The sequence below is a fragment of the Geotrypetes seraphini genome, chromosome 8, assembly GCF_902459505.1.
Source record: "Geotrypetes seraphini chromosome 8, aGeoSer1.1, whole genome shotgun sequence".
NCBI classification, from domain to species: Eukaryota; Metazoa; Chordata; class Amphibia; order Gymnophiona; family Dermophiidae; genus Geotrypetes; species Geotrypetes seraphini.
The window spans coordinates 62,824,891-62,842,925 of record NC_047091.1 but is presented as its reverse complement, the minus strand read 5'-3'; the positions used below and the strand labels follow the sequence as shown (position 1 = coordinate 62,842,925).

Below are 18,035 nucleotides of genomic sequence, written 5' to 3'. Positions count from 1 at the left end.
GGGAGAGGGAAGGGCCACCATTTTGAAGAGGCGGCCCTATCAGCAGGAGGGAGTGGACATCCCTTTTGCTGATGTTTCATTGAAGGTATAGGGGGGGATGTTGGGAGGGGGGATGTCAGGGATGGGGTGTATCAGAAGGGAGTTCTCTTTCAAGAGGGGCTGGGGGAATTGGTGGATAGGAAGGAGGAAGACAGGAAATGGGGATCTCCTTGTCGGTTCAGCTGATCATGGCAGGGGAAGCCATGGTTTCGGGGAGTCCTGCCAGCTCAACTAATCGGGAATTCCCCTGCTGCGATCAGCTAATGGCAGGCCCTGGTATGATTCTCTAACAGGCATCATCGCGTGATTGACACGCGATCAGTGACAGCTGCTGACTTTTTCATCAGTTAGAGAATCTGTGGGTAAGAGTTTACAATTTTAAGTGAAAGTTCCAGATTACCTCTTTGTTGAGAGTTTTGTATCCACACATAGTGTTCGGCAAATCAGACTGCAATCGAAGAAAAAAAAAAGAAGAGGTCTTAAAAGAGCAGTTGAATTAAAGAGGTTAATTTCTTTTCATATCTGTAGTTTCAGCCATTTACAATTATTCTGTCTGATATTCAGAGTGATTACATGGGCAGGAGCAGCTCTGGCCTGCTTAACCTCCCAATTATTCATTATGACATTAAACTGTACTGTTCAATATTGCCTGTGATCACCATAAAAAGTGAGTAGGTCAGGGGTAGTATAGGGGGTGGCGTTGGAGGAGTCGGGGATTATGCAGGTGCTGGCAATTTTCAGTGTCGGCACTGAAAACTAAGTGGGTAAATGTAAAACAGCTCAAAAGCTGTTCTAAATTCACCTGCTTAGCTATGGGAACCCTGACAATGAATATCATCCAAGTCCTACATAATTATGTTTTAACTAGAAAGTACCCTGAATCTCCCCCAGCTCCCTAAATAGCCTACTCTCCCAGCGCACCAGACTCAAAGTCCTCCAACTCCCCCTGAAATGAGTAATCTCCCACCTTCAACAAGACCCAATTAGGACCACCAAGGATACAGTTAGGCCCAGGGGGGTCTACGCAGACCTCAGGAAAATTGGGGGACTCATTAGGGGTTTGGAGAGCTTTGAGCCTGGTAGGCTTGGGGGGGGTAGGAAAGAGGGGGCTATTCTGGGAGCCAGAAGGGATCAAGGGTACTTTCCAGTTAAAATATAGTTATAAGGGCCCCAGCTGAATATCAGCTGAGATCCGCCTAGGCTCTGTCAGCTATCCCCATCACCTTTAGACCTCATTATTCATTGCCGGTGCCCAGACATGTTTTGACATTGAATGATCAGGGGCTAATCTAGCCAGCAATGATCAGCATTCCAAAAAAAACAAAAACCTGACCACTGTTGTCTGAATAACAGCCAAATTTTAGATTCATATAGCATGTATGACAGTAAGTGTGCCTTGTACTGGTCTAACATGGACTATCCAGTATAAAAATTATATCAGCAAGATATGAACGCAATCTTTTTCTATTAAATGGTACAGATCTGTCTTGGAATATGATTTTAAAGGAGAAATTAGGTTCTTACCTGCTAATTTTCTTTATTTTAGACTCTCCAGACCGGTATAGACTTCACTGATGGGTAATACCTCACCATGACCAGCAGGTAGAGACTGAGACCAAACTTTTGGTTATAGTACTTAATAGCTGTCCCTCCCACTATCTAACAGTCTGCCGAATAGCCAAAAAGAACTAAGAAAAGCTAATTAGAAACAATAACAACACTCCAAACAGGAGTAACAAGTAATATAGATGCTGTTGGAAAATGCATAGAACAGGCCCGTGCAGCAAAATGTCCCCACAGCTCGCCAGCTACACCAGCCGAGCCACAGCCGCTGTTCTTTGATCTCCCCAGCCCTAGAAAAATACTAGAACCTGCAGAAAAAGCAAAATCTTCATACGAAAAATCCCTGCAAGAACAAACGACAACAGATACGGTGGGGTCCTATACTGGTCTAGAGAGTCTAAAAGAAAGAAAATTAGCAGGTAAGAATCTAATTTCTCCTTCTTTGTCACCTCCCCAAATCACTATAGGCTTCATTGATGGTACTGCTTTGGGACCCCCTGAAGAGCCAACACTAGAACACACTTACCGAATGCAACGTCCCGACATGCCTGAACATCTACACGGTAATGGAGAACAAAGGAATGCAGAGAAGATCAAACCACATCCTTATAGATATCCACTGGAGGCACAAGAGAAAACTCAGCCCAAGAAGCTGCCTGACCCCAAGTGGAAAGAGCCTTGAGAAATTCCGGAACAGACTTCTCAAGAAAATACACGGAAGCGATAGTCTCCTTAATCCAGCGCAATGGTAGCCTTGGAAGCGCCATCCCCCTTACAAGGACCCGCTATGAGGACAAAAAGATGATCCGACTTCTGAAAATCTGCAGTCCACTGAACATAAGAGCGAAGGACCCGATAGACATCCAACTTGCGCAATTGCCACTGCTCCGAAGAGCCCTCCCAACTTCCCAAACCAGGAGGACCACTGACTGATTGACATGAAAAGGCAAAACCATCTTAAGACAGAAAAGAAGGAACAGGCCACACCACCACACGCTCCCTCGAAAACTCCAGTAAGGGAGGCCTACAGATCAGAAACGTGTCTCGCAGAAGTAATAGCCACCAAAAAGACCGCTTTAAGAGTAAGGTCCTTCAAAGAGCAGGAACCCAAGGGCTCAAAAGGAGGGTGCACAAGTATGGACAGGACCAGATTGGATCCCAAGACGGAACCGAAGGCCATACCGGAGGTCGAAGCAATTTGGCCGCCCTCAAAAAGCGAACCATGTCCGGCAGAGATGTCAAACACCGATCCTGCAGCAACCCACGAAAAGCAGACAAAGCTGCAAGCTGAACCCAGAAAGAAGACCAGGCCAGGCCCCTGTCCAGGCCATCCTGCAAGAACTCCAAGATATTAGGCAAAGAGGCGCGAAAGGAAACCAATCCATGCGCAGCACACCACTCCCCAAATATACACCAAACATGCACATAAGCCCTGGAAGTGTAAAGTCTCCGGGACCCCAAGAGAATGGAGGTTAGATAGATTTTAACTATAGATTTTAACTATATATGCAAACCTCATAGAACTTCACGGTCCTTGCGGTATATAAACTATTATTATTATTATTTATCTGAATAACCTTTCTTACCTAGGCATTCCCACTCAAGAGCTAAGCCTTAAGACAAAAGGGACCCGGACTCAGAAGGTCGGGCGAGAGGGGCAGCGGAAGAGGATCTGCCATGGGATGACGAACCAGATTCGGATACCAAGGGCACTGGGACCAATCAGGGGCCACTAGGATCATGCAGCTGGGATGCCGAGTAATGCAGAGAAGAACTCTGTCCACCATCGGCCACGGAAGAAATACGTACAGTAAGCCTGCCGTCGGCCAAGGCTGTACTAGAGCATCCAGCCCCTTGGCCTGAACAGCCCTGCACTGACTAAAGAACCGGGGAGCTTTGGTGTTGACACTCGTGGCCATCAGGTCTATGACTGGCTGAACATCCCTGTGCTGACTGAAGAACTGGGGCTTCTTGGTGTTGGCACTCGTGGCCATCAGGTCCATGACCGGCTGACACCAAGAATGCACAATCAACTTGAAGGCTGCGGAACCAAGACACCACTATCTGGGATCTAGCATGTGCCGACTGAGGAAGTCTGCCTGCACATTCTCCACTCCTGCTATGTGGGAAGCCAAGATGTCCATAATAATAATAATTATAATAATAATTTATTTCTTATATACCGCTATACTGTGAAGTTCGAAGCGGTTTACAATAAAGATACATTTAGTCAGTACATGGGATGCAAGTGGTTTACATTAAAGATTCATTTTGTCAGTACATGGGATACAAGTGGGTTACAGTAAAGATATATTTTGTCAGTACATGGGATACAAGTGGATTACAGTAAAGATATATTTTGTCAGTACATGGGATGCAAGTGGGTTATAATACAAGTGGTTTACTATCAAGGTGCATTTTGTCAGTGTAAGGGAAACAGGTGGGTTACCATAAAGATACATTTAGTCAGTACATGGGTTACAATAAAGATACGTTTTGTCAGTACATGGGGTGCAGGTGGGTTACAATAAAGATACATTATGTCAGTACATGAGATTCAAGGTGGAAAGTATAATTAGTTTCGGGCCTTGGAATTAGGGGGCGAGGTGGAAGGATCATGGCGAGGAAGAGTTGGGTATGGGAATTTAGAATTTGTTAAACAGTCGAGTTTTCAGGGATTTTCTAAAGTCTGCGTATGTAGTGGCCTCAAGTATGGGCTTTCCAAGCCATGTGTTCAGCCTAGCTGCCTGGAATGATAACATTCTATCTAGAAACTTTTTGTATTGGTAAGATTTCAAGGAGGGGTAATTAAATAGGTTTGTTCTGCGAGTGCTCTTGTTGGACTCGGGGGAGAACTGGGAGATTAGGTAAGCTGGAAGAATCCCAAAGACAGCTTTGTAGCAAAAACAAGCAAACTTGAAGAGGACTCTGGATTCTGCGGGTAACCAGTGGAGTTTCTGATAATAAGGGGAAACGTGTTCCCATTTTTTTAAACCGTGGATTAGTCGGATCGCGGTGTTCTGAATTAATCTCAGCTTGTTGAGGTTCTTTTTATAAGCTCCTAGGTATATGATGTTACAGTAATCTAGGGTGCTTAAGATGGATGATTGTACTAGTAAACGGAAGGACTTTTCATCAAAAAATTTTTTAATAGTGCGAAGTTTCCAGAGGACCGAAATACATTTTTTAAACAGTAGGTTTGTGTGGTTTTCTAGGGTTAGGTGTTTGTCAAGTGTTACCCCCAGAATCTTTATGGTTTGGTCAATTTTGTATTCTCGGCTCTGTAGATGAATTGAATTTTCTTTTATCTTTTCATTGGGTGATGCCAGGAAGAATTTGGTTTTTTCTGTGTTGAGTTTCAGTTTGAAGGCCATCATCCAGCGCTCTATTTGATTTAGGATGTTGGTTAAGGAGTTGGAGAATTGTGACGTTAGGGCGGTTAGCGAAATCACTACAGTAATGTCATCTGCGTAGATGTAGAAGGTGAGCCCTAGGCTTTGTAGCAGGTTTCCTAATGAGCTGGGGTAGATATTAAAGAGTGTTGGGGATAGGGGGGAACCCTGAGGTAATCCGCAGTTGTTATTCCAGCTATGGGAAAATTTGTCATCTTTGAATACCTGGTAGGATCTGTTCCTGAGGAATCCCTGGAACCAATTGTGAGCGTAGCCTGTGATGCTTGTGGTTTCTAGGCAGTTCAAAAGAATGGTGTGATTTACTAGGACAAAGGCACTACTTAGGTCCAGTTGTAGGATCATGGCGCTGGTATCTTGGGTGAGGAGGGCGTAAAGGTGGTTAAGTAGTGAGGCCATGATTGTTTCGGTGCTGTGACCAGGTCTGAAGCCTGACTGGTTGTTGTGCAGTAAGTTGAATTTGTCTAAATATGAGTTTAGTTCAGCATTTACTATCCCTTCCATTATTTTGACCGCAAGAGGGATGTTTGCGATAGGTCTGAAATTGGTTAGGTTGTTGGGTGGTTCTTTGTTGTTCTTTTTAATGGGTATTATTACAATTTGACCTAAGTTTTTTGGAAATATTCCTGCGCTTAGTTGTAGGTTGACCCAGTTGAGTAGTTTGGCTTTGAAGATGATTGGAGCTGCTTTCATTACATCTGGGGGGCAAGTGTCCAATCTGCAGTAAGATTTGACGTATTTGTTGTAGAATTTGTTAAATGTTTGCCAATCGGTCTCACTAAAGTTGGACCAGTTCATGTCTGCTTTGGCGGCGACTAGGTCTTGTGGAATGGAGTAGTGCCAGTGAGAGTCTGGAGAATCCGTTATAGAGTTTCTTAAGTTATTTACTTTGGTGTTGAAGAAGTCCGCCAGGTTGTCGGCTGTCACTGTGGATTCTTCTGTCAGGTTTGTGTGAGATTGAATGTCATATAAGTCATGGACCAGTCTGAAAAGTTTGCTGCTGTTTATGGAGGTGTTACCAATTATGTTGGCATAGAAGGTTCTTTTCTTTGGCTGAGATTTTATAGCTTTTCAGCTTTTGGTGCCAGGCATTTCTAGTCTCTGGGGTTCCTAGTTTTGATCATTTTCTTTCTAGCTTTCTTAATTCTCTCTTTATCTCTAGGAGCTCTGGGTCGAACCAGCCTGTTAGGTATCTAGGTCTCTTCCTTCTTTTTTTCAGTGGGGCTATTTCGTTTAGTATGCGGGTGCTGGTTTTGATCCAGGAGCACATAAATTGATTGTTTTATTCATCTTGGTTATGAGTGATGTCATAGTGTGACCAGAATTCAGTTGGGTTAATCTTGCCTCTACTGGTATAGAAGATGAGTCTCTGCCAGACGACTCTTGGTTCCCCCCTGACGACTGACATAGGCCACCACCCAAGGAGTAGCAACCCCAAGGAGTGGAAAACCCAAGGAGTAGCAACATTCCATACAGAATCCCAAAGAATAGCAAAATTCCAGAATCCCAAAGAGTAGCAACATGCCATGTTACCAATCCAGGGCAAGAATAAGAACTTAAGAATTTCCACTGCTGGGTCAGACCAGTGGTCCATCGTGCTCAGCAGTCCGCTCATGCGGCAGCCCTTAGGTCAAAGACCAGTGTCCTATTTGAGTCTAGCCTTGCCTGCATATGTTCTGGTCCAGCAGGAACTTATCTAACTTTTTCTTGAATCCCTGAACGGTGCTTTCCCCTATAACAGCCTCTGGAAAGCGTTCCAGATTTCTACCACTCTGGGTGAAAAACTTTCTTACATTTGTACGGAATCTATCCCCTTTTAACTTTAATGAGTGCGCTCTCGTTCTCTTCACCTTGGAGAGGGTGAACAATCTCTTTTTCTCTACAAAGTCAATTCCCTTCAATATCTTGAATGTTTCGATCATTTCCCCTGCTCAATCTCCTTTTTTCAAGGGAGAAGAGGCCCAGTTTCTCTAGCCTCTCATTGTACAGCAACTCCTCCAGTCCCTTAACCAATTTTGTTGCTCTTCTCTGGACCCTTTCGAGTAGTACTATGTCCTTTTTCATGTACGGCGACCAGTGTTGGATGCAATATTCCAGGTGGGAACGTACCATGGCCCGGTAAAGCGGCATGATAACCTTCTCAGATCTGTTTGTGATCCCCTTCTTAATCATTCCTAGCATTCTGTTGGCCTTTTTCGCTGCCGCCGCCACACATTGACTTGTCTACAAGTACTCCCAAGTCTCTTTCCTGGGGGCTCTCTCCGAGTATAGCACCGGACATCCTATATTCATGCATATGATTTCTGTTACCAACATGCATCACTTTGCACTTATCCACGTTGAATCTCATTTTCCATTCCTTGAGTGTGTTTATGTCTCGTTGTAGGTCTTGGCAATCCTGTGTCCTCACTACTCTGAACAACTTTGTATCGTCCGCAAATTTAATCACCTCACTCGTCGTGCCAATTTCTAGGTCGTTTATAAATATGTTGAAGAGCACAGGCCTGAACACCGAACCCTGCGGCACTCCACTTGTGACACTTTTCCAGTCCGAGTATTGTCCATTTACCCCCACTCTCTGTTTCCTATCTGCCAACCAGTTTTTAATCCACGTGAGTATATCACCTTCGATCCCATGGCTCGCAATTTTTCGAAGTAGATGTTCATGCGGGACTTTATCGAACACCTTCTGAAAATCTAGATATATGATGTCGAAGGGGTCTCCCTTGTCTATCTGCATATTTACACCCTTAAGAAGTGCAGTAAGTCTGTCAAGCAAAATCTTCCTTTGCTGATGCCGTGCTGGCTGGTCCTCAACAGTTTATGTCTGTCAAGATGATCGATGATGCGGTCCTTTATAAGCACCTCTACCATCTTCCCCTCTGTACCAAAGTCAGACTCACTGGTCTGTAGTTTCCCAGATCTTCCCTCAAACCTTTTTAGAAGATCGGCGTAACATTCACCACTTTCTAGTCTTCCAGAATCTTTCCTGATTGGATCAACAGATTGGCTATTAGTTGAAGCAGTTCACTATAACCCCTTTCAGTTCCTTGATTACCCTTGGGTGGATGCGGGGATTTATCGTTTTTAAGCCTATCAATCTGTCTGTCTGGATTCCCCCATGTCTTTCTCATTAATAATAATAATAATAATAATAGTTTATATACCGCAGGACCGTGAAGTTCTATGCGGTTTACAATGAATTAGAAAGATTCTACAAATTGATAGGAACATTCATAGTTGGAGATTAGTGGTTAACAGTTTACGAGATCAGATTTGGGGGGTGGGATTGTGATAGGGTCTTTTGTACAGATTCTTTACCTAGGTATTTCAAGAACAGGTATGTTTTTAGGTGTTTCCTAAATTCACCATAGTTGTTTGTGTGTGTAATTAGTTTTTCCAGGTCTTTGCCCCATAAGGCTGCTTGATATGATAGAAGTTGTTGATGATGTCTCTTAAATTTACATCCTCTAGCAGATGGGGAAACGAACTTCAGGTGTGTTCTTCTCTTATGTCTATTGGTTGAGAAGGAGAAGAGGTCAGTTATATATTTAGGGACTAGACCAGATAGCACCTTGAAGCAGAGACATCCCAGCTTGAACTTCGCACGTGCCTCCATTGGCAGCCAATGCAGGAGTCGGTAGGAAGGGGTTATGTGATCGGACTTCTTCAACCCGAAGATCAACCTGACTGCCGCATTTTGTATCAGTTGTAGTCTCTGCATTTGCTTCTGGGAGATTGCCAGATGGGCAATGTTACAATAATCAAGATGGCTTAGTATTAGGGATTGTACCAGAATTCTGAATGATGAAGCGTCGATGTATGCTCTAATAGACCTAAGCTTCCAGAGAATAAAAAAAACCCCTTTCTGACTAGGGAGTCCACATGGTCTTTCATGGTTAGACCTTGGTCCAGTATTACCCCCAGAACCTTCATTGTAGGTTGAATAGGGTAGCTGAGATTGTTGATGCGTAGTGGTGTTATAGTGACATGTGGGTGTGGCGAGGCTATAAAGAATTTAGTTTTATCTGAATTAAGCTTCAGTCTGAATTCTGTGGTGCATTGTTCCATCAGGTTTAGTGCTTCTGTTGCCGTGGGGGTGGTTTCGGAGGGAGAAGTATTGAACGGGATAATGATTGTAAAGTCATCCGCATAACTGAATCATTTTATACCCTGCTGGGCCACATGCACGCCTAGTGAAGACTATGGACTGATGTATTGGTACTGTGCAACTAGTATTGGTTTAGCTAGCTCGGATGCTGCTAGAACTAATTCTGATTATATTTATAGCCAGCACTGGTACCATGCAACCAGTATTGGTTTAGCTAGTTTGTGTACTGCTAGCACTAGTACTGATGTATTTATAGTCAGTATTGGTACCGTGCAACCAGTATTGGTATTGGTTTAGCTAGCACTAGTACTGATGTAATTTATAGCCAGCATTGGTACTGTGCAATTAGTATTGGTATTTGTTTAGCTAGCCAGGTACTACAGCCTCTCTTGTTGTAAACTGTCTTGAACTGAAAGGTATGACGGGATATCAATAAAGCTATAATTATTATTATTATTTTCCGAGAGAACCCGAACAGACTTGCCCATCAACAAGGTCTGGAATGCTAGCAATACCAATCGGATGGCTCTGGCCTCCAGAACACTGATTGGCCAAGACACCTCCTCCAGATACCAACTGCCCTGAGCTGAGTAACCAAGACACTGAGTTCCCCAACCGAAGAGACTGGCGGCCGTGATAAGAACTGTCCACTGGGGCTGATCCAGACTCACTCCCTGCACCAGATTGGAAGACTGTAGCCACCAACAGAGACTGCAACGAACTAACCCCTGCAGAGGAACGGGAGAGTACAGAGCGTGCACCTGGGGCGACAACCGCCATAGCAGAGCATGCTGAACGGGCACATGTGAGCTCAGGCCCACTGGACCACGTCCAGGGAAGCCGCCATTTGAGCATTACTCTACCGCTTAGAGTTCCCGAGTAGGATTGTTTTTTAGCCTTTGATCCATGTGTTTTTGCCTTTAGGACTTTTAGGGACTCCTGAGGAAGACAGGGTAGTCGAAACAGACCACGTTGGGTCCCATGTCCCTATCATTTGGGTCCTAGATATTTTATCATGTGGATTTCACGTTTGTATCTTCAATAAAGCCTGCATCTTGGACATCTTCTCCACAGTGTTTTTTGCTTTTTGGTTCTGTGGAGCACCCAGGGTCAATTTTTGCTTGTTTGTAAGCCGCCATTGACCCTAGAACCTGGAGAAAACCCTGAGCCCGAGGACATCGGGAAGCCATCAGAAGGCGAATCTGCGACTGCAACTTGACCACACAGGCCTCCGGCAGAAAGACCTTCCCCAAGCCAGTGTCAAAAAGAACCCCCAGGTACTCCAGGAGCTGAGACGGAGCCAACCGGCTCTTAGACAGGTTGACTACTGTGACAGGTAACTGCCTATCTCAGGTAGATATACCCCTCCTGACACTGCCAGAGATAAAACTGTCCCAACTCCTGCTAGGAGAGACAGCCCAGAGGATATAAGGCACTGATAAAAACAAAAGGGATATTTCTACCAGAATCAGACAGGATAATGTAACTCCCTATTATTCCATTGCTAAGAAGACTGAGCAGAATATCTGTGAGCTCCAGAGAATAAGATCTGATACTAAAAGAGTTAACAGAAGAGGTGGGTCTCAGTCTAGTGAAGAGCTCGCTGTGCAGCCAATCAGAGAGAGTTTCCCCAGCAGGTAGAGAACATGCAGATAAATTGAGCCCAGCTAGTCTAACAGGAAAGCTGAAGCTGCAGCTGAGGTTCTCAGAGCCACTAGGAAACAGGAAGACATAGACAGCTTCCATAGGCAGAAAGCTGCCTGATCCTTCATACCCCAGCCGCTTGAATTCCCAGCAGAGCCCTACAGAGAGAAAGAGAGTTCTTAGACCCCCCAGGTAGCGGTGTGGGAAGAGGTGGGGAAAGGGGAAGCCTTTGAAACTGCTGAAAATGTCTGTTTGTCTCCTGAAGCAGGGGGTAGGGAGGATTATGCAGAGCCTGATTGCTTAATGGGTTATGAAGATATTGAATCTGTCTATAACGATCCAGAGCAGGGCATGGAATGGCTAACTGAAGGGAAAGACTGTGTGAATGAAGATATGTTTGAATAAAGTCTCAGTTTAACTTTAAACCTAGGGGGTTTGAAAGCAAGCACTGCAGTTGGTTTCAAAATGGAAAGTGTGTGAGTGAAGACTACTGAATTCCCCAGCTAGGAATGGGGGAAGGGAATTCAATGCACAAGAGCTAGGTGAGAAAACTTAGGGAGCTAAAAGCTGCCTTTTATCAGAGCTCTAGGGCACTTATCAGGAGGCCTGGAGGGCATGATTGCAACTGTTATGCAGGGAGGAGTGTTCCCAGCACTCTGGTCATAAGTAAACGGGTCAGCAGTGCCATTGTCCAAGCAGGGCAAAAGTGCTGAGAGAAGCTTTGCAGTAAGCTTGACAAGGAATAAAAAGGAAGGAAGGTAAAAACCCCTTTTCCCTGAGAAGTAGAGAGCAGGGAGAGGGAAAGCCTTTTCTCCTAGGACAAGCAGAATGAGTCAGCCACATATGGGTGTTGTCCCAACAGCTCCCAATTTGCGGATAAGCTCTCCAATAGCTCAGAGAGATTTTTTTTTTTTTCTCTGAGCACATGCAGTGCCCGGGCCCCACTGGGCATGCCCGAGCCCTACCCATTTCCCCCTGCATCCCCCTAATCCCCAGTCTTTAGTTTCCGCCCGTTCCTATCGGTCGGATTTTCTACAGCTCTCCATTACAACTTTTCTACTCATCAACTTGAAGATGCCTGAATCATCTAAAGAAACAACTGGGATGCAGGAGGAGGATGAACACACTGGATCCTCATGAATTGTGCGCCCACTGATTGGATCCGGCGCTCGAGGTTTCTGTGTTGCTTGCATTGTGCGCACATGTCACCACGTGCACGCAAGCTAAGGAAGAGGGCACTGAGAGACTTCATGAAGAGAAGTGAGGCCCGAGAATCTTCCTCCAGCAGCCATCCTCATCGGAATGTAGCAGTGGGGGATCCACAAGCTACAGCGGCCAGGAGCCTCCAGGATGCCCTGGCTCAGCTAATCCCCCCGCCTGCACTCGGCCCGGTAGAGAAATATCTCCCGGAGTCCCTGCATGTTGCCGCTTACAGCCAGCCTCTGCAGGGCAGCCAATAGGAGTCTCACCAGACCGAGAGATCTCTCCAGGAGTCCCTGCATGTTGCCGCTTACAGCCAGCCTCTGCAGGGCAGCCGATAGGAGTCTCGCCAGACCGAGAGATCTCTCCAGGAGTCCCTGCATGTTGCCACGTACAGCCAGCCTCTGCAGGGCAGCCGATAGGAGTCTCGCATGCTGCTGCGTAAATCCACAACCTCTGCAAGCAACAGATCGGGGCTTTCGCCCTCCAGACTGCATGCTGCCGCGTACAGCCAGCCTCTGCAGGGAGCCGATCGGGGTTCAAAGGTAAGTCCTATCTGCTTGTTTTTGGGAAAACCTCTGATAATCTGTTGCAGCCCCGAGGGCTCTGCCCCACCCTCCTCCCAATCTGAATTTAAGGAGAAAGAATCTCCCATGCTTCTTTCCCTTGGAGGGGACCTGCAGACCTCTCCCCCCAGTAGGAGACATGCTGCCCCAGAGTTCAGCTTATAAAGGACATGCTGAAAAAAACAAAAAAAAACAACTCGATGTTTCTTTCCCTCTTGGGGTCCTGCAGAGTCTGCTATTCACACCTCTCCCACCCCGCCCCCCATCCCCCTCTCATGTTGGGAACGAGGAGTCTGCCTTTCTCAGCAGGGTGCTGATATCATCAGAGATATGGCATGTCAGACCATGCCTCTCCAAAGATGGGGGTTTGAAACTCCTCAGTCTAAAAAGCTGTTTGCTCTTCATAAAACCTAGGCAGAGTGCTTTTTCAGCCAGCATGAGGGACTCTGATACTATTCATGATTTCTAAAGCACTGAAAGGCATATGCAGCGCTGTACAGTTTAATATACAATAGGCAGTACAGCAGGAGAAGCCCACTCAAGAGGCATTATCACTCCTCTTTCTCTGCCTCCAGACACAGTGGGAAACGCAGCCAGGAGCACTGGCACAGATGAAGGGGTGCATCCTGCCCCCTCTCTGCAGGCTCTCCCCCCTCTCAAGAAGGACAGAGAAGGGCAGTGGGGTACATGGAGCCACCCAACCAGTCAAGTGGAGCAGCACATGAACCTGCGAACCACCAGGGGTGGGACCAGCAGCCACAGTTAATCCTCCTGCTGACTCACTCCTCTCTCAGCGGGCTACACTCCCCACAATGCCCCCCCTTTAGAGGGAGCCACGCACAATAACATGGCGCGGTCCAGCGGCATGCCATGCACCCAAGCAACGGAGGAACAAGCTACACACCAGCCTCCAGCCACGCCCCGAGTCACCACCCACAAAAATAAATAAATAAATAATTTACTAAAAAAAAAAAAAAAAAAAAGAAAACCCACAAACGAGGACTCACCCCAAGTCCCTCCAGAAACTCACAGCCTTTCTCAAAATCCACGTGGGTGGACAACAAGTACCCAAGACAGAGTACTACAAGGCCTGAACTACCAGTACTTCACGCAGGCAGTGGCGATTCCAGTCCACAAGAACCTCCTGGACTGCAGAGACAAGATTTGGCTGACGAGGGCAACCAACATCAAGGAGACTGGGATTAAAGTACCAGATCTTTCCAGCCCAGGGATTCGACAACCCGCAGCAGCCATACATGGACATTGCGGTAGCTTAAGAGAAACAGGGCAGCATGACCCCCCCCCCTCCAACCCCCGTCAGGGAAGGACCTGAAAAACCCTGGTTTCCACGGGGAAAAAGACCTTCGAGGGCGCAATGCTGAGCGCACGAATTGCTGCGCTCCAGTTCCAGATGCGGCTTTATCAGGAGACCAGTGAGAGGAAATAAATAAATAAAATAAATTAGGGACTCCAGCTCACTACTGAGCCAGTCCACACTGGCAGCAGTCTGTGCCCCAGCGCTTGCAACAGTAACATAACTGCTACGCAAACAAGCACCGCCCGAGGGGCAGGGGCATCCAAGGGCAGCCCTCTCTCCAAGACAAAAACAGAACCTTGACCACCCTCCGGCCCAGCAGGATCAGATTGTCTGCGAAGGCTTGGCCCAGGATCACCATCGACCAGTGGGCCCTCAGCATCATCAAGCAGGGATTCCGAATTCGTCTCCACTCCCGCCTCCCCCCCGAGTGGGCGGGGCACCCTCCATCTGACGACCCAATTTTCCTGCAGCAAGGAGAGGACCTGCTTCGGCAGAATCAATAGAGGCGGTGACGAACAGAGGAGATCACCAAGGGGTTTCTACTCCAGGAACCCCCACGTCACCATGGACGAGGACAACGCTCGTTCCTGGATCTCTGCAAGCTCAACAGGTGCATACACAAGGTCCAGATGCACTCTCTGGGTACAGTCTTGGCCCTGTTACAGCCCGAGTATTGGCTAGTATTCCATGCACCCAGCCCACAGGAGGCATCGTCGCTTCTAAAGCCAAGACAGACGCCTCCAGTACAAGGTCCTGCCCCTTGGACTCTCAACGGCTCCAAGAGCGTTCACAAAGTGCGTGGCAGTGGCACATCCTCACCTTCAAGGGGTGCGCGTCCTATCTTATCTCGACAGCTGGCAGCCCCGTCAACCACCATAACCCTCCTCCAAGAACTAGGGTTCCTCATCAACTACATGAAATCCCACCTGATACCCACCCATGGGATATCGTTCATCTGGGCAGTCATCGACACCACGCAGACCAAGGCCGTCCTACGGGACTACCAGATCGACGCCATGACATCCCTGGCCCAGTGCATCCCTGCTAGCAGCTCATCGTCAGCACGCTCCGGTCTTTGTTGTGCAGCACACCAGACTACTCATGAGATCCCTGAAAGGGCACCTCAGACGTCACTGGGACCAGTGTACCCAATCTCTGACCACCCACCTACTGGAGCTCAGGGCCATAGGGAATGCCCTCGAAACCTTCAAACAGGCAGGGCAGTCCTCACCCAAACAGAAAACCAGGTGGCCTTGCACTATATCAACAAACAGGGAGGGACAGGATCAACCTCACTATGCAAGGAAGCTTGCCACATATGGGAGTTCTCCAACTCCATTCAATGCCCCATCCAGGCAACTTACTTCCCGTGGGAGCAGAACGACCTGGCAGAAAGACTCAGTCACCAGCTGGATCCCGATGAGTGGTGTCTCAACCCAGCGGCGATGAAAAAGATCTTCAGCACCTGGGGCACACCGAGCATCGACCTGTTTGCAACCGAACCGAACTCAAAATACTCGACCTTCTGCGCAAAGAGATCAACCCATCGCCGTCTCAGCCCCGACAGTCTGTCTGTGAGTTGGAACCACGGACTCTTATATGCCTACCCACCACACCCTAAGTCCTGCAGAAGATTCTTCAGGACAGACCAACGGTGATCATGATTGCCCTATTCGGGCCCCTGCAACCATGGTTACCGTTCCGGCAAGGGATAGCGGTTCACCCACCTCTCCCCCCTCCCGATCAGTGCAGTTCTCATTACACAACGTGGGAACCTTACCCTCCACCACGACCTGCGTTCCTTAGCCCTGACCGCATGGATGATGAGAGGATGAACCTACCACAAGACGTGGAGCACACTCTTATGGCAGCCAGAAGACCTTCAACCAGAAAACGCTATGGGTTGAAAGGGAGAAGGTTCCGTTACCAGTGCACAGACACGCAGCGAGACCCCTACAACTGCCCCATACCGGACATCCTGCAGTACATACTGAGCTTATCTCAGGGGGACCTAAAACCCACTTCCATCAAGGTCCACCTAAGTGCAATCGCAGCATACCACGCTGGCCTAGACAACAAACCAGTGTCGAGGCATCCAGTAATCAAAAAATTTCATGAAGGGACTGTCCAATCTGCACCCACCGGTCAGACCACCACCGCCGGGATGGGACCTCAACTTGGTGCCGCATCAGCTCACCTCGACCCCTTCAAACCTTTGGGGGAGGCTGATCCCTTATTCCTGGCTGGGAAAACCCTGACCATTGTGTCGGCCAACACACTCCCCCATGAGAACCCACCCCCAATTCTTGCCGAAGGTGGCTTCAGCGTGCCTCCCGGCACTCTACATCTCCCCACAGGGAGGCACACTGCCACCTCAGCAACACCTCCTGGACTGTGTGCGGGCCCTGACTATACAGCAGATTAGACAAGCCTCAATTGTTCGTCTCCTACGACCAAAACAGACCAGGACTTCCGGCCACCAAACGCAGGCGCTCGCGCTGGATATAAGAGTGCATCCCCTTCACCTATAGAAAAGCGCAGCATCAACCGCAGGTGGGAGCCAACGCCCACCAGCGCAGAACCATAGCCAACACAACGGCTCATCTGCACCACACACCAATAGGGGACATCTGCGATGCAGCCACTTGGTCCTCCATGCACACCTTCACCAAGCACTACTGCCTCGACATAGCATTCCACGCTCCAAATGCATTCGGCCGAGCAGTCTTGGAAGTGGCTCTTCCCTCCCGGGAGGGACAGCAACCACTAGCACAGCCTTGACAAACACTGATCAAGTAGGGTGTTATAAATATCGACAAACACTGATCAAGTAGGGTGTTATTGTAGATTACTGTAACAGCCTATACCTATCATGCCCAAACTACATGATAAAACAATTACAGACAGTTCAGAACACAGCCCTCAGAATCATCTACTCACTAGGCAAATATGACCACATCACCAAAGCATACCTAGACTCACACTGGCTACCAATAAAAGCAAGATCCCAGTTCAAATTTTACTGTCTACTATACAAAGTAATACATGGAACAGCACCCAGCTACCTAAACAACAGACTACACCGTAACCTCTCACACAGATTAAGGAGAACTCAGAGCCTATTCACTCACCCCCCTCTCAAAGGAACACGACGAAAGAAACTATATGACAGCCTTTTAGCGACACAGGCAGCAAAGATCGATACTACCATCACCAATCTACTGACCAAATCAATAGACACTAAAGTATTCCGAAAAGAAATCAAAACTCATCTCTTCAAAAAACACTTCCCATCATCATAACCTCACAAAAGTTTTAGAAAATGCTCTCATGACTACCATAACACCACCACCAGCAATACCTTGAATCCGGACAGTACTATCTCTATTCGTCTAAACAACAGAATCCGGACAATATTATCTCTATTCGTCTAAACAACCTATCACTATCTACTATCTGCTATCAATGTCTCCTGGAAAAGTCCAGAATAACAATTGTAACTTAACACATTCTTGATTACATGTACTGCAATGCTACTGGAAATGTCCAGTCTTCTAACTTGTAATCCGCTTAGAACCGCAAGGCACAAGCGGAATAGAAATCACTAATGTAATGTAATGTTATAGATATTGATTAAGTAGGTCTTCCAGCACTCCTGCCTAGACTGAATGTGGAATAGGCAAGTATGAATTCTCACATGCAAGTACGAATTGTCACTGTTGACCAGTTGGTTTCTCACTGTTCACTGATTGTCATTGACCAATTTCACTGTTCTGTGAGTTAAGTAGGTCTTCCAGCAATCCTGTCTAGTCTGAATGTGGAATAGGCAAGTATGAATTCTCATATGCAAGTACGAATTGTCACTGTTGACCAGTTACGAATTGTCACTGTTGACCAGTTAGTTTTCTCACTGTTCATTGATTGTCATTGACCAGTTTCGCTGTTCTGTGAGTTAAGTAGGTCTTCCAGCACTCCTGTCTAGACTGAATGTGGAATAGACAAGTATGAATTCTCACATGCAAGTACGAATTGTCACTGTTGACCAGTTGGTTTCTCAATGTTCATTGATTGTCATTGACCAGTTCACTGTTCTGTGAGTATTATTGCTCAGTTAACACAGCACTTTATCTAAAACCTTGTTTCCACAACTTCACCTGCTTTGCCTGATTACCCTGCCCGGCTCG

At 47.0% G+C, this 18,035-nt stretch overlaps 1 protein-coding gene across 1 annotated transcript in view; it reads right to left on the bottom strand.

Moving 5' to 3' along the window:
• Positions 1-18,035, bottom strand: part of LOC117365458 (tetraspanin-15-like) — a 151,319-nt gene that overhangs the window by 27,352 nt on the left and 105,932 nt on the right. The window contains exon 6 of the mRNA XM_033955934.1: positions 440-487. Coding sequence (XP_033811825.1) covers positions 440-487 — 48 coding nt within the window. The remainder of the gene's footprint in view (positions 1-439; positions 488-18,035) is intronic.